The 23,443-nt window shown below is 35.4% G+C and overlaps 1 protein-coding gene across 1 annotated transcript in view; it reads left to right on the top strand.

The window, feature by feature from the left end:
• The first annotated feature begins 769 nt into the window (after positions 1-769).
• LOC131144732 (mannosyl-oligosaccharide glucosidase GCS1) overlaps positions 770-23,443 on the top strand; it is a 48,817-nt gene continuing 26,143 nt past the window's right edge. The window contains exons 1-9 of the mRNA XM_058093570.1: positions 770-1,243; positions 1,338-1,411; positions 2,642-2,893; positions 3,544-3,718; positions 7,984-8,070; positions 8,221-8,289; positions 8,399-8,495; positions 11,775-11,857; positions 14,529-14,636. Of these exons, the coding sequence (XP_057949553.1) occupies positions 947-1,243; positions 1,338-1,411; positions 2,642-2,893; positions 3,544-3,718; positions 7,984-8,070; positions 8,221-8,289; positions 8,399-8,495; positions 11,775-11,857; positions 14,529-14,636 (1,242 nt within the window). The 5' untranslated portion in view covers positions 770-946. The remainder of the gene's footprint in view (positions 1,244-1,337; positions 1,412-2,641; positions 2,894-3,543; positions 3,719-7,983; positions 8,071-8,220; positions 8,290-8,398; positions 8,496-11,774; positions 11,858-14,528; positions 14,637-23,443) is intronic.

A 23,443-nucleotide genomic window follows, 5' to 3' on the forward strand; every position in this document is an offset into this window, starting at 1 on the left:
TTATAAACCATTTGTTTAATTAACTTTGATATAATGATTACCTAAATTTTTGTCAGAAGTTTTTAATTAAGATAAAGAAAAATTGAAATCATTTAAGTAGGTTAGGAATAGAGGTGAGAAAATTAGGCCTTGGAAAATAGATTTAAATTTAAATTTTTATTTATAAAAAAATTATAAAAAAGTTAGTAATTTTTTTTTCAGCAAAAATTAAATAAACAACAATAAACAATTTTCGCATTATTTGCTTTCAGATTTTTTAAAAAAAAATTAGAAAGATGTCACAGTTTTTTAAATTTATATAGAAAATTTGTTTTTTTTTTCTACATTTATAACATTTACTTGCATATGGGTACAAGATTTCAAATCTTGGACTTTAATTTCTTTAGATTACATATAAATTCTATTCTATATAAAAATAAATTTAATTTCAAGTTTCAAAATTCATGTCCCAAATATTTTTTTTATTATTATTTTGTTTATCTTACATATTTTTTAGGAATTTAAAATAAGTTATATTTTTTTGTAATTATTTTGAAATTTGCACTTACTAACATTTTTTTTTTACCTTTTTAATACGGATGTTAAATTTTTAAAAAAATTTTAATTTTATGTTTTACTTAAAATTTTAAGAAATAGAAAATAAAAATATTTTTTTCACCACTTCATTTAGCCCACAAAATAACAAAAGTAAACCGACGCCGTTTCAACGAGTTTTAGCACCACGCCCGCCGGTCAGGAAAGCACGGACTCGGTGCAACTTACGAGAGTCGCCGTAGAAATGAACCCGAAGTTTTGATTTCATATTCGCAGGCTAATCTACGACACAAGTACACAACTTCTCCACTACATAACTCTTATCAGCTCGCTACTCGATCAATGCGAGACGCCGTCTCGCCTTCATTTATCTCCGCCCGCGAATCGGTACCTCATAAACCCTAATCCGAACATGACCGGAAGTGGCAGAAAAGGTGCTCGAAGCAGAATCAAATCCTCCACCGATGTCCACGAAAACGATCCCCTTCGAAGCAGACTGCCCAATCTCAAGCTCCGAAAGAGCGCAAGCAGAGACCAGAGTGCCATTAAAATTTTCAATGCTAATCTCAAAGCTTTGCTAGTACTCGGTGCTTTTGCTTTCTTGATTGTAGTGTTTCTAATTTATCACCTCACAGAATCCGTTGAAGAAGATCGGAAACCTAGAGTGGTTACACCTCTGCCCGCTCCGAAGATCATGGATCTTCCTCAGGTGAATGGGGCAGTTGGCTTCTGACTCCTTGTACATTTAACTTTCGGTCTTGCTTATGGGATTTTTTACGAACCTTTGATGGATCATTTTGCAGTTCCAAGGGGAACACAGAGAGAGCTTGTACTGGGGAACTTATCGCCCTCAAGTTTATCTTGGAATTCGTGCGAGGTAGGCCTTCACAATTGCTGCGACATCATTGTACTGGCATTGATTTTTTTTTTTCTTCTTCTTCTAGCGGTTGTTATATCGGAGAAAAGTGATTTTTCTGAATGTCCACAAATTGCAATCAGATTAATAGGTGTTAACGATGTTTTATGACTTCTATGAATTCTAAACAAACCTTTTTGTGATCTCAATGCAAAATTTTTAAGTACACACACCCCTGTATATTCCTAGGATTGAGGAGGTGAGTTGTTACATTCTGGAGATGGCTGAAGCAGCTCAGGTGTAACAAGAAAATAATCACATTGTCCTGGATTCTAACATGCATGTAGTATGATAATTGCTTGTAAGTCACAAAAAGAGATTTCCAGGCATAAAAAATGAAACCATTACTCTAGCGCGATATCAACAAGACAAGCTAATTTTTTAATGGAAATAACAAACAGGCTTTTATGAGTTCCTGAAGATGGGTCTTGTGAAAGATATTGTATCAGTATCTGTTGAATTTACTTCTGTTTTGCCTTTAATCTGATTTCTTCTGAGGTAATTTTTTTCCCCGGGCTAATTTGAGTAGATTTAAAACAGCTGTGTTGGTTTGACTGACTTGATCCCAAAGCCTATATCTAATAATAATTGAAGTCACTGTAGTCAATATAAGTCTCATGTGGTTTTATGAAAACCAAAATCTGAATTAGTTATAAACAAGCTTGTTTTATTTTGACCGTGATAAGTTGTAGCACATAAATGAATTAGGTTCATAACTTTGATTATTATTCAAATGATCCCATTTTCTACTCAAAAGAATGAAGAAAAACACTACACCTATTGCAAATGAAGAATAAAAGCATGTAATCTATATATTCATGTGATATTCTTTTGTATCTAAAACAGCAATGACAACAACTGCCACCCAGGCTTTTTTAGTCTTGCAAATGAAGAATATAAGCATGTAAACTATTGATATTTATGTGATATATTTTAGTATCTAAAACAACGACAACAACAACTACCACCGAGGCTTTAGTCTGACTAGGTGATATTTGCTACACAATTCAGCACAATCTTGGCGATATTGTCCGAAAGCTGGAGTGCCTCTGATTGCCACTAACATTAATTATCTCACTCCTCATCATTGGCGTTCTATATAGCATCTATATTTTATTTTACATTTATTCAAACTTTATGAATAATGAATCATAAAATAAAGTGGCAGTAGTTAACATTTCTAACTGGCAGGACTCCACGGTCTTTGATTGCTGGCTTGATGTGGATTGGTGTAAAGGATGGAAGATACTTCATGCGTCATGTTTGCCAAGATTCTGATGAACTAAGCACATATGGTTGGACACAGCATAATGGACGGGATTATGGGCATCAAGTGTTGGTTGACCAAGATATGACTTTGGCTACTAGTTTCTTAAAATCCAAGGTGGATGGCAGTGGATATGGTGGAGACTGGGCAGTTCGAATAGACGTGCAAAGCAACGAGTAAATATACTGACTGATTTTTTGTGTTATTTTGTTGCACCAAATGCATACTTTAAAAAAAAATGTCCTAATAGATGGTGATATTTAAACCTGAGAAAATTATGGACGCTATGTGGCTCATACAAACAAGCCTATGCCAAAAGAAGCTCAAATGCTGGACAGACAAGTCTATTTCAATATTTTTTTTTTACTTATATATATATTATGAAGGGGAGTTTAGGCGCAATGGTAAGATTGTCGCTGTGTGATCTAGAGGTCACGGGTTCGAGGGGTGGAAACAGTCTCTTGCAAAAATGTAAGGTAAAGTTACATACTATAGACCCATTATGGTCCGCCCCTTCCTGGACCCCACATGCACAGGAGCTTTGTGCACTGGGCTGCCCTTTTATATATATATATATGTATATATATATATATATATATATATATATATATACATATATATATATATATACATATATATACACATGTGTGTGTGTGTGTGTGTGTGTGTGTGTGTGTGTATTAACTGCTTGCATTCTACAATCCTAAAACTTTGTGTCATGTCTTAAATTTGTGCTTGGGTGATTGCACTTATGGCACTTGATTGAATTAGGTAAATACTGTTAGCTGATTATTCCAATTATTAATGTTGCCCGTTGCCATCACAGATCCAGATTGAATGAAGAAATTTGGAGAAATGGACATCTTTTCTTTTATTTGGCCGATGAAGATGGAAATGCCCTAAGTTTGGGTACTGATAACTTGGATGTTCGTGAGAATTCTCTCCTGGCATCAGGATCACGAATGGATGTTGGAAGTTGGCAACTCCATTTAGAATCAGCGGTATGCTAAATAAAAAGCTTTTTCTTCTATTGAAAGATCAATATTAATAGGAATATTTTTCCTTAAGCAACCATACTTTTTCTTTAGCACGTCTTGTTGTACACATTCTTTTAGTGACTATACCATGCAGTTTTAGTTGTCTGTGGTCTCTGCCAGCATCAAATATAATGCAGTAGATGAAAGCATAATGGCTAATATTCTTAAGCACTTCAATTAAGAACAAGACTGGCACTCTATTATTGGAGCTAGTTATATACTCATAAGATTACAAAATAAATTTCTAATGCTTCTAACTTCTAAGAGACCTTGCTTGCACATGTTTCTGTTCAAGTGATTGGATATATAATATGTGCAATTTTCTATTTCACTTCAATAGAAGACTGTTTCAGAAAGACAATTTTAAGGCCTCTTCAATGATTTCTACCCAAACTATTTTTTGATTCGCTGCCTATTTCATGGTAGTAGGATGCTACAAGGTTACATCACCAGTTTCTACCCTGTTGCTGTCATTTTGGAGGTCTTTGATTGATCACTACCTGTGATAAATTTATTGTCAGCTATGCATAATTTATTGTATATAGAGTTAGATACTTTGGAACCCCCTTTACTTCTCAGGATTCCTGGTATACTGAGCCTACTCCAATTTTAGAAGTACCTAGGAGTACTGTCAAGTTTTTGACACAATTCTGCACTCCTTGTAATGCTGGAGTGTAGTACCGCATATTGTAGGCAACGCAGTATAATGTTGGAAAATTGTGGTGTAAACCTTGTGTTCATCATTATTTATAGCTGTCTTGGTATATTTTGCTGAATACCTATCCATAAATAATGTGTTACATTATTATATCTGTTAGAATATCACTTTGCCTAAAAGCTTAAGCTGTTAGATTCTGAACCAACAATGTATATCAAGATTTAACACTCCCTTGCATGTGCAGCTTGACAGCTCATGGATAGATAAACAAATGATATGTACCCATTACAGGGAATATAATTATTTTTTAAATACCACACATTAACCACGGGCAATAAGAATAGAACCTAGGACCTCTTGGTAATAAACTTTGATACCATGTTTGATTACCACATTATCTAAAAGCTTAAGATGTTAGATTGCGGGCCAACAATGTATATCAAGCTTTAATATTCATCCATAATTATTCTCTAGAAGAAAGAACTTCACTATTTTTTATTTATTTATTCATGTATTTTTTGGGGGTGGAGATCAGCAAGGGTTTCATTGGGATGCTCCCTAGTTCTTATGCTACACAAAAAGAGCAGCCATTCCCCATCCCATAACCCCCTCATCCCGTGGTTTTGGATGTGGGACCTCCAAAGCAAAATTCCCAAGTTTAAACATATCTATTTTCTTTTCTATTATTTGGGATGTGCCATTTATTTGTGTTTTGGATTTGGATTTGTATAGACTATGATCTAACTCAATAAAATTTTGCGTTTAATTCTGTACAAATCCACACAGTTCCAAACCCAAGGCCCCAAATTGTATTTGCAAGCACAACATTTAAATATTTAATTCATGTTTGTCAGACTTGGTTCTCTTTCTTAGGTTGGGCATCAAGTATATCTTTTCCAATTAACCGATTTACAAAGGCTAGAGTAGATTCTAATGAGATTTACAACAAGGCATAGTTATTTTTGTCATGTTTAGGAGGCTTAAACTGAGTGCACCTATGTGTTAGAAGTTATGACTAGCCCTCCTTATTTCAACATAACATATTATAGAGAGAAAATATTTTCTTTTTTTTTTTAAATGTTCTTTGCCCTATTTCATATTGCTTGAGCATCTCTTCTTGGATTTGACCTGTATAGAAAAATGATAAATAAAAAAATCCAATAGTTAACTTGCTAAAATTGAATTGTGTTTATTGGTATTCGTATGATTTATCGTTGTTTCGTTGATTTGTACAATCATTATCGATGTTTCAAAGCTGAAGGCGTAAGGTGAGGCGTTTTAACCTTAAGAGGCGAGGCATAAGCCTTAAGGTGTTGGGGTGTAAACCTTTTGATAATTTTATTTTTAGATAAAAATATGTAAATAAATTATATACTTCTTAAAATAAAGAAAAAAAATTAATAAAATCACATATATAATGTAAAAAAAATTGGATATACGTCACAAACTATTTGTTGGCCATTAAAAAATTGCTAACATGAATTTATGACATAAATCATGGCAAAAGATAGCTATACTATCGCAAAGTTCAAATTATTTTCATGATTAGTATACAACTCTTAGTTATTTTGGAAAGGTTGAGGCTCAAGAGTTTTAGAAATCAGCTCATATTATGACATTCCTTTTATATAAACATATAGTTAAAATTTTTTAGCTAATTCTAACTTGAGAATCACACACCCAAAATGCATAAGCCTCAACAAAAAAGGCGCAAAAGGCATGCCTTTTGTACAAATGCGTAAGCCTTAGAATGTAATGCGTTAGCCTTTTTGGAATTTGGTATTTTAGATTGAGCCTCAAGGCGATTTAGGCATGCCTTGCATTGAGGCAAGCTTCGATTAAATCTTTTAAAACATTGATCATTATCATAATTTAAGACCAATCTTCACTGGTAAGGATGGACCAAACTCTTCCACATGACTACAATGCTTACTATCTTATACTAATAGCATTATATTTTGGGTTTTTGGGGTTGAGATTGGTGAAAAATAGGCAACTAGTGAGGAGAACTAGGTTGGTCTTAAGGGGAGAGCTTATTTGTGTTTTAAGAACTGGATTTGGATGGTGTTATGTGCAGGCAGCAAATTGCAGAGAATAATGGTTAATGGGTGTGTGTGAGAGAGAGAGAGCGAGAGGAGACTCACACTTTAGGAGAACGCAATCACTCCCTATGAGATGGCACAAAGCTGAAAAACTTCCAACTCACTTCATTACTTCAGAAGACTCTTATTTCCTTCAAGCAAAATTAGTGGCTCACAACAAAAACCCAAAATTGCCAAATTGATTTTTTCTTTAAAAAAAAAAAAAAAAAAATTACTCCTAAAGAAAATTTGACCTCTTTGGCAAGTCCAAACCGTGAATGTTCCCAAATAACTATATTGGCCTTTGGATTTGTTCGCCCCTTCTCTAATGTTACTTTCCAAACCTTTTCAGCAATTAATTTGCAGAAGTCCTCCATAGTTATTTTATTATTATTCTCTTTTTATTGTTATAAAAAATATATGCACTTGTCCCCCCATAGGTTGTAACTTCTCTTTCTCAATCTAATATATCTACTTTTATTATAAATATGTTGCAGCAAATTGAGTGGTTAATGGGAAATTGGGAATATACCCGAGCATGGGTTGGGCTGGATTCAAGCCCCACTCAGGCATGCTATTTAAAAAAACTTACATCTGCCTTGGCCAGGTTCAGCCTGTACATTGGGCCTACTTCCTTTGCCCATGTCCCCCCAAAAAATTAATGTGCAGCCTGCGCGTGGAAGCCTAGGAGCACAGATTCTTTGCTTAATTGAAGTGTGGCGGGAGGGACAAACATGTATAATTTTGAATTAAACTGATCAAAATGGATAATAGGATTCCAACCATTCCCCAACTCCCACATAATCAATGTGGTAATGTGGTATGATAGGGATGAGAGTTCCTACTCATCTCACATTGATTCTGTGGGAGATGGGCAGGAGGAGGCATTTTTTTTATTCTCCTTCTCCAACCTCCATTTTCTTCACACTCATGTGTCTGTCTTAGCTGCATGCGTGGACTGGGTGAAATTTGTTTATTTTTTGCACATAATATATTTATGTAGTATATTCATAGAACTTTGAATATTATGAATACATTTATGTTAAATATGTACATATAGTTACATATATTTGTACATATTTTGTCTGGGACAGGTTCTTTTTAAGTTAACCCAGGCCTGCCCTAGAGTTGGCTATAGGCTAGCTGAGACCAGCTACGTTGGGCCTGAGGGCTTACTTTTCATGTTCAAGCCTGCCTGATTTGCTGGCAATGCTCAGGTCTAACCGGGAAGTCAACTTTTGTTTTACGGAATGTGGCAGCAGGGGATAGTTTTTTTCCCTTTTTTTAATAAAAAAAATTAGGAGATGAGTATGTGTTGAAATTCTGTATAGTGAAGGCATGGGGACACTTGGACAAGGTTCAAGGGCACTTTTGGGAATTAAGAAACAGGGCCAACTTGAAGGAATCCCCCTTCTAATAGTTTTCATGTGTGTATTTTTTCTTCTTGTTTCTGTTGCTGGTCTTTCAGCTTATTTTTCCTCAAATTGCAGGATAATTTGGAAATTCATCATTCTGGTTTCAAGACACCTCATATTCACAATTTATCTGATCTTGTCCAGGAAAATCTTGGAGCCCAGGTAGGTTACTTTTGATTCTTCGTTGTTCATCTATTTCAGTAGTTTCCTGCAGATCACAATGAGATTGGTGACATTTTTCATCCATTTTTATTTATCCTCAATCCTCATGGATCCGTGTCTTTTCTGTGTTTTTGTGTGTGCGCACTTCAGGTGAGAAAGTTTGGACATCTGCAGCTGAGTGATTCATCTGATTATACTCCAAATGTTTTAGTTTTTCAGGTATGCAGCGAAGGGTGGGTTATTTGTTTCATGTTGTCTTGAATTTTGGATTTATCTTTGATAAATCTTTAGTTATTTACCTTCTCTATTTTTTTTCATTTTTGTGCAGGTTTCTGCTAGAATTCCTTTCATGATGGATATTGTTTTTGTGTCTGGAACTGATTTGGAAAACTCAAGAGTTGAAAAAAGGGTCAGCAGCCTTACAGGTGTTAGCATTTTTCGTACTTGAACAGTGAATTACATGGCTTGTAGACATGGTCCTAAATTTTCAGGAAGTTGTCCAAATTTCTGCTTTTCACCACCCTCAAAAAGTCAAAATGGCAGTCAAATTATGTTTTAAAAAATTTCCTTAAAATTTTCCAAAATAACTCAAATAATCTTAGTGAAATTTTAACTATAGAATTAAATGTTCTTGAAATTCAAATTTGAAATTTCTCTCTCGATTTATCTTCTTCTTGAAACTTAAGATTATTAACAAGAAGGGTATGGATAGCTTTCAGACTTCTGAAATTATATGAAAAAAATTAAACTTAGATATTAGCTACAAAATTTTACTTGGCCATTTATTTCTAAATTACTTGTATTTGAATGAAAAACAATAATTTAACTGATTTATGAATTTCATTTATATTAATTAGATATGTTTAGTATCATTATTATGTTACATTATTGCACTTTATGCACCACTTACGTGTCTTTGATGTCGTTTATTTATATATTTTAGTTATAAATCTTGCAAAATACACCTACTAATAATTTCTAAAGGTTCATAAAGGAATCCCATGTTTTACTGCATATTTCCATCAAATCAAGTCGAACTGACATCAACATCAAAATTTCCCTTACAATTTCCATTGAAGCTTTTAGAAATAGTTGAAATTGAAATTTAAGACCTGCTTGTAGGTAATTGCATGTTAGCATACTCTGTGGTCACTGTGTGTAAAACATTTGCTGGAAGAGAAATATATGCGTAAAGAAATCAGAGGAGAATAAAGTTGTTTATTATAGTCATATGAGCTTGAATTTTATTTTTTTTTTGTTGATAAAGTATGAGCTAGTTTTCCACATTGGGTTTCAATATAGGTAAGAAATTTAGGGTTGAATTAGGAGGTATAAGATTATAAACAAATGTATGTTTATGTGCATGTATAATCTTTACTATAGGAGAGGTGCTCAACTAAACATAGTATTAACTCTTCTTCATGGCATCTTTTATCTTGAATATTTATTCCCATTGGTTTTCAGCATGAGCATCATGAGCGACTTTCCTACCTTCTTGTCACGGATGCATCGACTTTGTATTCACTCATTTTTCACATTAGCTCGAATTCATCTTAATATTCTCATTTGAGTATTCTTATTTTTGAGCAAGGACTCTAATGCGATGGAAATTCTTATTAAAAAAAAAGTAATGCAAAGGAAATAATAACTTTTAGGTTTTTCCTGGCATCAACTGCACAGTTCCCCATATCTTCTGCTGGTTTTACTTGAGTTATATCCAATATTCAATACTCAGTGGTACACATGTGCATGTGCTCTAGCTCGTCAGATCAAGGATTTTAAAAAACAGAACTTATACATTTCATATTTCATTGTTCAATCAATAAGGTAATGCAAGTTCTATGAGAAGCATGCCTGTAATCCATATATCATATAAAGGCAAATAATTTTTCTGCTAAGAACAGTTGGACTTGGATGCCAACTCTGTTCTTTGGGTTGGAAAAGTTGAGCAAAGCAATAAAGTATTTGGCATCTTTATATTTCTGGTTTATTATATTATTGTGCATATTTTTATTTTCATGAACTTTTATTTTTAGTCACTTAATGAGTTTGTTGAATAAGGCTAGATAAAATACATCGGAAGTAGACAATCTCCTTACCACTAACTCAAATTACACAGATCAACAGAATATAGGAAAGACATGTTTTCCAAAGACGGAGACAAATAAGTCCAGAGAAAGAGTGAATTGACAAAAGAATCTTGAATCTGAAGTCTGAACAGAAAAAGCTCTTGGCAATAGAAAATCCTTCTCTTCCTCTCCTTCCAAATGAGCAAAGAGAAGGAAAGAACCACTTTCTAATTGAAAATGCTCTTCTCATTGTTTCCTTTGAAGCATCAATTTTGAAAGACCTGTCACCATATTTGGCATCAGTGTGTCACCGAAGAGACAACCACCAAAAGGAAAAGAAACTCGTACAGCTTTAGGTTTTCTGACAGTGCAAGAGGGATGATATACCTATTCTTTATGACTAATCTAGAACAACCCATTCTTTTTGTTGTATGCAAGTGTCAAAATTTGATAAAAAGTAGGAAATCAATAAAGTGGATGGAGGCTAAAATGAATTAAAACTTGCATTAAGAGTGCTAAGATTTCAGTCTGCATGGAATTGGAGCCTTTATTCTTCTCTCTGTAAGCTGGGTGGAAATTGGTGACATTCTCGTTGGTAAGGTATAATGTACATGCCTTGCAAAAAACAAAATAGAAGACCTGTTTAGTTGTGGAGAACATTTTCCATTTTTTTCATATTTTTTTTTATTTTCCAAAAAATTATGAAAATTTAGATTTTTTTTTTCAAGAATTGTATTAAAGAAAATAAAGACTGTTTAAATTTTAGAACCAATTTTTTATTCTTTATTTCTATATTTCAAAATATTTACAAAAAGACAACTTGTTTTTCAATTTTCCAAAAATTATATTGGATAGTATTTAGGATCATGGATTTTGGGGCTTGAATTTGGATTTGTTGTGTATTTAGAAGAAATTCAGTGCTCAGTACACAATCCACACGAGTCAAAGTGGATACGTATTTTAGTTTATTAAAAGATCCGAATTCTATGCTCCCAAATGCAAGGTAAGAGTTAGAAATCTAGAAAATAATAAAAAGATGTTTTCCAACATTTTTTTGTATAAATTTAGAAATTGGAAAACAAGGTGGCATTTTTGCAACCGTTTGAAAAATTAGAAATGGAAAATAAAACTACACAAGCATATAGTGCAAAAACTTTTTACTGTTGTTCATTTATTTCATACAAGTATTGTAAAAATGAAAAGTAGATAATTTTTTTGGTAATTTTTTAATAAACTAAAATGGAAATGAGAACTGTTTTCCACAACTAACCAGGCCCGAAGATTTTCATTTTTATGCCGTAGAGTTTATGTTACAGAGTCCTCTTTTTAAGGAAGGGTCATTGATTGTTCAGGATGCATGTCTGTAGTCTTCAAATTCTGGATACGTGTCAATGCCAATTTAGAAACATAACATTTCACAAAATCTTCATGTCTTCTCTATTTTTTGGAAGATTTCTTGCTTACTTTAAACCCAAATTTCTACAAAATTTTCTTGGTTTAGAGTGTTAGAAGTTCTGTCAAAACCAGAATTTCTACAACACTTATTCTGAAAAATTCATGAATTAATTTTATGATGACTTTCAAGAACAGTATATTTTTATTTGACCTTTTTTACTTTTTTCTGATAATAATTAGGTACCTCACTATCAAGTCAACTAACTGAGAAGCAAAAAGAATTTGACGACAAGTTTAAAGGTTGCTTCAATTTTACTGACAAGGTATCCATGCTTGGAAAATTCTTGACATGTTTTCTGAAGTTCAATTCTTATGTGTCTTATTAAGGCATCTTTTTTATTATATTATTATTTTGTTTTTATGTTACATACATTGCTATGACATAATGTGTTAGAATGATGAATGTAATGATAAGATGATTTATGCTGTGAAATTGGATAGGTTGTCATTAACTGAGTACTTCATTGCACTGTATATGATAAGTGTATGGCATGCGGAATACTATGCTTGCCCTTTACTTTTTGGAATTAGGCCTGCCAATTCTTGGATACAGTAATAATATTATTTCTTGGGGATATTGAATTTGTTATCTATTTTAGATCTGAAATTCCAAGTACTACTTTGGAAATTATTGGAATGATACTGTATTTACGAATGAGTTATGAAAGAATAGCAAGTTGGCAACACATTGGTGGCTAGTTGCACTTGAATGATTACAGAGAAACTATCTATGCAGGAAGTGAATTTTAATCAACTTTCTGAATTTTATGTTAATAACTTAGTAAAAAAGCAGAACTCTGAAAGGAAAGAAAGTAGAAAAATAATACATGAAACTGTCATTGCTTTTCTATAGACGTCTTTTTTTCCCAATAAAAATGCAATGATTCTTTCTGCACTGGGTCCTAAATCCTTGCTGATTTTGAAACTAAAATTACTGCTACTGTTCATAACATTGTGCGACACAGATTTCATAATGTGTTATTTCTGGTGTGCTGCCTTTTCCAGATATGTAGTCAAAACCTCTGAGGTACTTCGATAATTCGTGACAGTTCTAGCTGAGCAAAATTTATCATCTTCTTGTGTTGTTTCCGTGTTGTTGATTCTCCATTTCCAAAACTCTATTGCTGTTACCTGTTGTCACTGTGGTATGTTCAGAATGTGGTGGGTTGTCTTGCTCCTTCAGTTGCATTCTCCTCATTTCACAGACTTCGATAGTTGGTTGATGGCAAGTCTTTCTATCTGTTGACTCCTAAACAAACTTGAACTATTGAAACTAATCGAGCTCAGTTTGTTTGACCTGGTGCTTTCCTACAGCGATCCTGTATTGCTCATCTTTAGTATCAGCCATTATAAACAGAGAAAGGGGCCAATTGTTGTACTATTCCACCTCTACAGATATTTGTGTATCTGTGTTTTGTAACAAAAGGAAGTTATATTATGAAGAAAAGACAGAAATACAAGTAAAATAAGAATGTGGCTTCCGGTGTCCCAATGCAAGAAAAAAAAAAAGGAAAAAACCAGCTAAGATTGCTGATTGAGGAAACTTCCTTTCAAAGTCCTCCTCCATATTTAGTTAAACTCTTCAAATTGTGCTGCTTTCTCTGCTAATTCACCTTCTTAGCAGATGGTAGTCATGGAACAAGGGTTCAGTTGATTTTGTTGACCCTCTATTTCTGCTTCATTGGTGGTGAACTTGATTTTAATTGGCTCAGGGCATTGCTCCCCCTTGCACAAAATTTAAGTACTGCAAAAACTCTTTTATCTCTATATTTTTTGCTTTCTTGACCAACTCCAAGTGTAGCTATGTTGCATTGTTGCTTCTTAGGACCCAAAAGTACAGCCCTATTTATCAATGCAAATCCAGCCACTGTGCCAATGTACCCTGCTCTACATTATTATTGTTTATTTATCTCTCATCTCCACATCTAAAATTGATATTTATAATTTTTACTTATTATCCTGTTTGGGCCTAAAATTATCTTCATTTCTGCCTGGGAATAACTTTGAAGGCCACTGAATTTTAGAGACTTGATTTATTGCTTCTCTATCTTCAAGCCTTATTCTCACCCACCAGTGTCAGTCTTCCTTATGACTTCTTCCTCAAAGGCCCCTGTCACCATTTGTTGGGTCGTGTGGAGGGAAAGAAATAGAAGAACTGTTACGAAACAGCTACAGCCCTTACAACTCTAAACTACAATTCTAGAAGATAAGGATAGATGGCTTACTTCGCTAAACTAGTTGGCTTAATGACTTGTATAATTGGATGCACACACAACAAATTATTTTTTGGATATTCTGTGGCGTAAGTGATGGCTATTTCTTTATACTTTTCTTGTCTTGCTGTCTGATTTTGTTTGTACTTGGGTGGCACCCTCTTGGTGCCCTTTGATGAATTCTCTCTTTTGCTGATAAAAAAGAAAACAATTCATGATTGCTTGGAAGAAAGTCAGTTGCAACTGTGACACTTACTGCTTTTGCCTCGGTTTTTTTGCTACTCTGGCAATGCCATTTCGTCTAGCAAAATCATAGCAGATTATGTCATCAATCAAAGGAGCATATGACAGTATTCTGTTTTTATCCTAAACTAGGATCTGACACTTGAAAAACACTATTTCTATGATTAAATTGGTTTTATTTAAGCATTGGGAACCACACTGGACCTCATAAATTTGACATACACTGGACTTGGAACAACATTATCCTTTCTGAATCTCAGGAAAAATTAAACGTAGGGTTTGATGTGGTATCCCGTGTCATTATTTCAAAGCCACAAATAATATTCCAAACTCAAGGAAACATGTGTCTAATCAGGCATATATCTATTCCAGCAACCGATGGAATTTATCCTTTCTTCCAGTTACAAATGAATGCAAATTTGACTTTTTCTCTACATGAAATGGAAGAAAAGAAGTACTGAAATGTTCACATTTTCAGATTGATTCTGAATCTATGATTGTTGGGAAGGCTGCGATTGGAAATATGTTGGGTGGTATCGGCTACTTCTATGGCCAGTCAAAAATTTCAGTTCCAAGAAATTCCAATGTAAGTTATTCATTTTTTGGCTTATGTTATTGTTTATTTATGTTGGAGACGCTTACAGTTGTTATGCATGATCATCTCACTCATTGTTAGCTACATAAATTATGGCATCTGAGAGAGAGGAAGTAAAATATGCCCATATAACATAACCTGCATTTTTCTTTTTTAAATTTATTTATTCATGTCTCGAGTTGTACTTTTTTTTTTTTTTATATTCAATTGGTTAACCTTCTTCAACTGTCAACCATAACTTGCAATAATCTCTACCTGGCATGTAGGGTGAGAATGGTGGGGTCATTATAAAGTTTCAAATTTTGAAAACTGTCAGTGGCACTATACCTCAGTGGAATGATTACTTGACGTGGTTGAGGACTGAAATAATATTGAAAGCAGCTGGCTTATGTTCAACTGTATTTTCTGATCTGTAGGGATATTTTATTGTTTGTATGCCAAGAAATCTTGGTCCAGTATCCTAGTCAGTATATATATATATATATTTCCTTCTCTTTTCAATTTTGTCAATTGAAGAACTGACCCAACATGCTTGACACAATTGGTTGGGCAGAGTGAAGTATATCTACATACTGATAAATGATCTCTGATATATGATAATTTTTTTTTTGATAAATAAAGGAAAATTTATTGAAAAGGCATCAAGGGGATGCCAGTCCGTAGTACAGAAAGTCAAGCACCCTGAAGGGTGCCGCAAAAATCAAAGATTACATTATAGTCATTAACAATAGTCCCACTGTGTTACTGCAGTAACCAAGTGCTCTTTGCTGATCTGGAGTGCTGAGGTTGAATTTTTAAACACTCTCCTATTCCTATCCTTCCAAATGCACCAGAAAAATTGCAAGGGGAATGAGGGACATAGCCTTTCTCTTCTCTTTTGTTGCTCGAATCTCTTTCCAGGCCTAGCCTCCCACGGAATTAGCAATAACCCACCGTTGTCCAATCAGATTCAACACCATATTCCAAAGATTCCTGGTACAAGTGCAATGAAAGAGGATGTGCTCTACTGATTCTGCGTCAGCCATGCAAAGGGGACATCTGTTGCTGACTAACAGACCCCTTCACATCTATGATAATGACATTTCTGTAAGAAGAAAGCCCTAAAACCTAAACTTTGGGGCACCATCATGGAGCTCTCTATGCGTTGTTATAGGAGTGTGACCTTTATTTGAATGGGTGGGATGCAGAGGTGCTCTCAATGCTCTACACATGTGAGCTCTTTGTTCATTTCTCAGGTACTATATGTTTTTTCTGCTCAGTTCTTGTAAAATTGGGGATGGTTTCTCCATTCATTTGTAGCTCCTTGGGTTAAGGATGCGTCTCTTATTTTTCTTGGCTTCATGGACCCTTTACACTCTCATAATTCTCCCCTTTGTTCTTTTCTTCCTATTCTTTGGATAGGGGTCCTATTTCATGGGATTTTCATTTTTCATTTCTTAAAAAAAAAATCTTAATGATTGGGTAGTTGAGGAGCTTCCTCCCTTATCTGGTGAGGATTCTTGTTTGCTTTTCTTCTCATTCTAGTTCAGATTTTGGAGATGATTTTGGTAATTTCTCTTGTAAATGAGTCTTCATGCTATTGTTGAAAAGTGTCCTCAAATTCTTTTGTCTTTTACTTTTTTTGACAGAATTATTTGACAAAAAGTCTTTCAAAACCCAAAGTTTAAAGCCAGAAAGCCTTCATCTGGTTTTGATCTTAACAGAACTAATATTTACGATTTATTGCAACTTGCAAGGAGATCTTACAGGTCTTTTAGGTCTGGGCATGTGTGTCGCATGCAAGTTTTTATTGAGGATGATGCCCACCACTTTAGGTATTATTGGTGAGATTTGGTTGTTTGCAGTTAATGTGGAAGGTTTTAAGAGGAGTAAAAAGAAATAGATTTTGTGCAGATGTGTTTGGTTTGTCCTTTTTTTGAGTTTTGTGGACTGAAAGGAATGAGAGGATTTTATGGGTAAGATCACCTGTCTTTTGCCTTGGGGTAGAGTTCTGCTCTTAGTCTCACCCTAGCTCGCCCTAGGGTTTTCTTTAGGTGCTTTCAGGGGTATTTCCTTGGGTGATTTTCTGTGTGATTGAAGGGCTGCTTTGACGCGATTTTGTGATTATTTTTTTTGAAAGGATGTATGTTTCTTCCTTTTAATTTTTTTTAGGAAGATGGTCTGTCCCCTCTTTTGCAGTTTTCTTCTTTTCTTATAAATCTTCTTTTTTCTAATTATGGATTAAATGCTACAGTCAGATACCTGATATAAACCTACTCCAATACCATGTCAAATTTTCAATATGCTAGTTGCGGAAAGCTGGGTAAAATCATCCTGTACCTTTTGTTCTTGACAAAATTTGGCTGTGGCTGTGAATGGGAAGAAAAAGTCTCGCTTTTTCTCTCATCTCCTCTCTCTTTTTCCTTCTTGCCACCTCCCACCCTCTTGAGTGTTTGGAGATATTGAGGATTATGCTGTAGGCTATGTTGAGTTGGTCAATCCAAATGGAAGAAAAATCCTTCGATTTGCGCTTGAACAAGGTTGGGGAGGTTTATTTTTTGCTTGTGTTGAGAATAATGTGGTGCGTAATAAATGGGTTAGGTTTAGTTTCACCCGACTGGAAAGAGGATATCAGAGTATTCATAAGGGTATCATGTGGTATTGGATGTTGATTAGGTGGACAAAGGTGGGAAAGTTTATGGAGTTGGGGTTGGGATGGAAAGGAAGGAAATTCTCAGTGTTTATTCCTTATACGCAAATGGTGAGGGGTAGCAAAACTTTGTGAGTAATTTTTGCAAGATTGTGAAAGAATTTTGAAAGGAATCTGAAGTTGTATTTGCACATGACTCATCAGGTCCCCGTTCATGGAGTCGGGTGGTGAAGGTACAAAGGGCGAAGGCTTTGGTCGTGTTAGTCAATCTTGTTCTAGAAATCATAGTATGGTGGTGGGGGAGAAGATTATGTTGTCAGTGTGGAGGTGTGTTGCAGTTGAAGGATCTTGGGCCTTCAAAGTCGGGATCCATTGCAAAACGACCGGAATCGTGTGATCAGAATGGCAAAGAAGCTAGAGTTTCAACAGGAGCTTTGATCCTCTTAGATTTTGTTAGGGCTGCTCCTCGATGAAGAGACTGAAGAGGTATGGGCCGGGTGGCATTTTTTGGGTTTTGGACCTGACCCAAATAATAGAAAAGAAGGTAAGTCCTTTTTAATTAACTTGGGCCATTTATTTGATTGGGCTCAATTTTTAGAAAAGTTTGATTTGGGCTTTGATGTGGAGTCAAAGGGAGGTTCTCATGCTTCATGCAGATGAGCCATGGTGGTGGCCAGGCTTATGTTTTGGACAATAGTGATCCAGGTACTTGCTTGCTGGAAATCAAAAAGGTGTAGGCCCAAAATACTATTCCTAGAACCTAGAAGCAGAGTATTGGGAAGGGAGACCCTATAATACCCTTTGATTATTCAATCCATTCCTAGTCTACAGATCTCCAAGCTATGAGTCGAATTGATCAAGTTTTGGAACAAATTCAGAATAGAAATAGAGAATATACGAAACAAGATTGTGGTATTAAAATTGCAAAAAGTCTTGAAGAGGTATTAGTAAGTGATGTGGAAATGAGTAAAAAATTAGAAGTTTCTTTAAGGGGGGAGGAAATATGATGTTCCTTGTCTTAATTATGACAAATATGAGGGAACAAGGTTTATGCTTGTGGAGGGCAGCTTGTATGGGTGCTGAGATGAAGAAGGTGTTTGAAGATAAGAGAGAAAAATTTGGTGAGTCAGTGCCAATGGAGCTGCTTATTGTAGTGGAAGATTCTCATTCTAAGGAGGATGGTGGGTGTAGTTATTGGGTAAGGAAAGAAGAGGGAAAGAAATTGGACCGCCGCGGGGGGGGGGGGGGGGGGTGCTTCTCAAATTTAGAAAGTGATGATGTGAGTTTGATTTTGGGACTATATGGATAGTATTATACAAGGGATATTGGGGACTGAGAAAATATTCATAGGAGTAGATTTGAATGGACACATTGGAAGGGATCATAAAGGCTATGAGAGGATACATGGAGGATATAGATATGGAGATAAAATGAGTTTGGGGATATGATATTAGACTTTGCCATGTCATATGATTTTATTACAATGAATACTTGCTTTAAGAAGAGCGAGGAACACTAAATAACCTTCAAGAGTGGACAAAATAAAAGTGAAATTGATTTTCTTTTTAACTGGGTAGATCTTTTGTCATGTAAGAATTGTAAAGTTGTCTCAAGTGAAATCCTAAGTACACAACATAGCGTTAGATATATGTATTAAAAATGGAAGAGAAAGGATAACATAAATCAGTGCAAGAGAATGAGGTGGTGGAATATAAAGGGAGAAAATGTAATAAAATTTTTAGATAAAATGATAAAAGATGATGATTGGACAATAGAGTAGGCACAAACATTTTTTGGAGTAGGATAGTTAGCTCTATTAAAAAGATAGCAAAAGGGATTTAAAGGTTAAGAGGAAGATTCTCAAATAGCAACGAAAGTTGGTGGTGGGATTAAGATGTCCAAAAAATTGTAAAGACAAGGAATTTGGTATAAAACATGGCGAAAATATAGAACCATGGAAAACTTTGAAAAGTATAAAGAGGCGAGAAAAAATGCAAAAAAGGTCGTTAGTAAAGCTGAACATAGATTTTTTAATATTTTATATGCTAGATTAGATACAAAAGAAGGGGAAAGAAACATTTAAAATTTGCTAGAGATAAAAAAAGAAAAAGCAAGGAGTTAGGGTAATGTAAATTGTATAAAAAGTGAGAATGATATCATTTTGGTTAAAGAAGAAGACATAAAAGAAAGATGGCGAAGTTACTTTACTAAGCTATTTAATGAAAACCAAGTAGAAGGCTTAAACCTAAAATTGACAAAATATGATATTTGTTCACAAAATTAGAGTTAATGAAGTTAAGTTTGCATTAAAAAAAGATGAAAAATGGGAAAGTTATAGGATCACATAACATCCCAATTGAAGTTTGGAAATGTCCAGGTGATAACGGAGTTATATGGTTTACTTATTTGTTTAACACAATTATAAAAGCTAAGAAAATGCTAGACGAATGGAGAAAAAGCATGTCAATACCTATATACAAGAATAAAGGAAATATTCAAAATTGTATAACTATCGTGGAATTAAACTTATTAGTTATGCAATGAAACTATGGGAAACGGTAATTGAACAAAGGTTTGAAACAAAAGTCTCTGAAAATCAATTTAGTTTTGTGCCTAGGAGATCTACTATAGAAGCTATATATCTTTTAAGAAAATTAATGGAAAAGTTTAAAGAAAAGAAGAGGAACTTTCATATGGTATTGATTGACTTAGATAAATCGTATGATAGGGTATCTATGAAAGTTCTATGGTGGAATTTAGATAAAAAGGGTGTATGTAGTAGGTATACTAATATCATTAAGCATATGTATGGTGGAGTAATGACTAGCGTTAGGACTACTGGTGGAGAGGCTAGGGTATTTCAAATCACAATATGTGTGCATCAAGGATTTGCTTTGAGTCCTTATCTATTTGCTCTAGTGATGGATGAACTTATTAGGAGTATCTAAAATGCGGTTTCATGGTGTATGTTGTTTTCAGATGATATTGTCTTGATTGATGAAACTAGTGGTGGAGTAGAATCTAAGTTCAAATTATGGAGAAAAGCTTTAGAATCTAGAGGTTTTAGGATACATACAAATAAAATAGAATATATGAAATGTAATTTTAGTCATAGTTGGAGGAATATTGGATGAAAGGTTCAAACTTGATGGTTAAGAAATCAATAACATGGGAGAGAGAGATGACAAAGAGACAATGTGTCCCTTTCGGTGCGATTATCTCTACCCTTCGAGCACTCGAGCATGGTGGCCTTCTCCCTTTTGTCTCCTCCTAGCCCCTTTTTAAGCCTCCTTTGTTGTTGTTCGTCCACCTTGTTCGCGAACCCTGGCTTCGACTCTAGATACCTTTGTCACCCAGCTTTCTTCACAACCTTGCTGAGTTCAAACCGAATACCAGCGATCGTAAAGGACCCTATGATTATCGTATCCCTCTCTCTGACTTTCAACTTCTATCCTTGGTCATTTGTCTTGACTAAAACTCCTCCTCTACTGCCTTGTGACGATGGTTAACACCTTCCCAACCCCTTGTAATGACTTCTTGATATTCTTGGTCGCTTGACAAGTCACGAGCTGAACCATATTCTTGCATAACTTCCTTCTATCATTCTACTATTCACTCTGGTCCTCTCTTTATCCTTCCCTCTCGACTTTTTTGGATTGCCTAAGGCCCTTGTAAGCGCTCAAATTAGGGATCAGAGAGTTTGCTTCCCTCATAATTGAGAGGAAAGTGTTCTTAGTGGTTTGGCTGGACTCTATAACTCACCGTTTTACAGAATAAGCTAGGAAATTTGTCTCACTCATGGTGCTGGCGAAGGAAGAACTAGTTTGGATCCTGAAGATGTTGGGAGTGATTTGCAAGGCTAATGTAGGGATTGCAAAGAGCCAACAAGGAACAAGATTAGACAAGGCTTAGACTAGTGTGGGTTTGAAGCTTGCAAAAATGGTAGGGTTAGATACATATGCCTGGTGAAAGGCAACAACAAGTTTCTATCCATTGTCTGCATTTCGGAGCGTGATTAGAAAAAGGGTTGGAGGACCCTGGTCGAAGCCTTGTTGGTCTTTTTTTGCTGACCACCAGTGCACTTCCTGCTAAGAGAGTTGCTGGAGGTGTTTGTACTGCAGTTTGTTGAACATTAGTTCAGAGGCAACCTTTGAGAGGAGAAGTGTGTTCTAGAGACTCTCACCATATTCATCCTTTGCCATCGTAGTTAGAGGAGGCCCTAAGCTGAAGACATATTCAAAAATGGTTACCTTGCACAATCACAAGGGCTGTACCAAGCAGAGAAAGATGAAATCTGTTTAGGTGATTAAGGAAAAAGGTCCAATTGCTGAGTGCCTAATTCAGAACTACAACATACTAGGCTTGGACTCGAAAGGGCGCCATGTTTACTAGAGAGTCGAGAAGAGGTGGTTGGGCTGAGTTCGGAGGAATGTCTGCAGCTTTCAATGGAACATGTGACAGAGTGTGCTGAGAAAGATGATGTAGACTTTGGCTGAGCAGGTTGGCAGCAACAGATCATGTTTAATTGATGAACTTGAATGCTGAAGGGGATACGGAAGAGGGTTTAATTTTTGATTCTGATGAGGAGATGGGCAGCCTGTGTGAGTCCAAGAAGGAGCTTCTAGTTGATTAGATGAGAGCTGAATTCGAGGATGAAGGATTGTTTCAGTTGATTGAAAATCTTGATGAAGAGCTAGGAGAGGGTGAGGCTAACAAGGAGGAAAATCTGGAATCAAGTTCGGTGCAAATGAAGAGTGTTAGTCTTCACTTGAAGTCAGATCTTGCACAAGCAGGTACAAATTTTTGCACAAGCAGGTACAAGTTTTTCTAAGTGCAATTGTGACCATGTGAATGCTTTAAATGTTGTGGGAAACTTGCCTTTTGGCCTTAGCCATAAGCTTAGTCCCTACCTTATACCTGGCTCGGTCATGCCTTGTTGTGATGTCAGGGAGAATCTTACTAGGAAAAAATATTTTCTTTCGGGGAACCCTTGTATATCTAAGAGTTGTAAAGGCATCCTACTCGCCCCTATTAAACCTACACCTTCTTCGGCAACTTTTTGACAAAAGGATGATTTTTCTAAGGGGGAAGGTCTTGACCTTAGCTTAGAGGTGAGAGAGATTGCCTTGACCCACAACAACTCCTCGAAGATATGGGTTTGGAGTTGGTTGACCCGGTTGGAAAATTGGTTTGGTTGGGTTTGAGTCCTAGGATGTGTGAGACGAGAGAAGAAAGTCCAAAAGGAGTTGAATAACTTGGTTTTGTTGATCAATAATAGGGATGGGAAAGGAGTTGGGAAGGGTAGTAAGTGTGTTAGATTATGAAGATAGTCAATTGGAATATGAGAAGATTAGGGAGTTTGAGGAAGAGGAGTTTGATTATGGAGGTATTGGACAAGAGCTCCCCTAATATTGTACTTTTCCAAGAAACTAAATTGGAACTGATAGATGGGGGATTAGTGAAGACTATTTGGGGTGGGTGTCGTAGGGAATGGGAATTTTTGCCTTCAAGAGGTGCGTCAAGGGGCATTTTGTCTTATGGGATTCGCACTCTATTTTGAAAGTGGATAACTTGATATCAAGTTTTTTTTTTTGTTGATTTTATTCAAATTTAGAGGGAGGGGTAAATGTTGGGTCTCTTCAGTTTTTTATCCTTCTAGGCCTACCTTAAGGAACTCATCTTGGGAAGAGCTCAACTCTATTTTTGAATTTTGCCCCCCTAGGTGGATTGTGGGTAGTATTTTCAATGCGTTTAGATTTCTTGGAGAGAAGAAAAGGGGGAGTAGAGCTGCGGTGAGTATGCTCAAGTTTGATTCTTTAATTAGGGGTTGAAAATTGAGAAATCTTTCTTTGGGAAATGCTTCCTTCACTTGGTCAGTTTTTTATTGGATAGATTTTTGTTTTGCCGTGAGTGGGAGGGTGAGTTTCATAAATTTATCTCATATGACTCTTCATAAGACAACTTCTGATCACTTTTTATTTTGTTGGAGTCTAGTAAGGTGGTGGGTGGTCCTACACCTTTCAAGTTTGAGAACATGTGGCTTAACCATGCAACTTTTAAGCCTTTGGTTAGGGATTCATGGGGAGAGGATATGGAGAGGGGTTGAGTCTTTTGAGTGAGTTGGCCAGTTTGGATAAAAAGGAGGAGGAGGATGTAATGTTGTCGGAAG

The sequence above is a fragment of the Malania oleifera genome, chromosome 12 (genome assembly GCF_029873635.1).
Source record: "Malania oleifera isolate guangnan ecotype guangnan chromosome 12, ASM2987363v1, whole genome shotgun sequence".
Lineage (NCBI taxonomy): Eukaryota > Viridiplantae > Streptophyta > Magnoliopsida > Santalales > Ximeniaceae > Malania > Malania oleifera.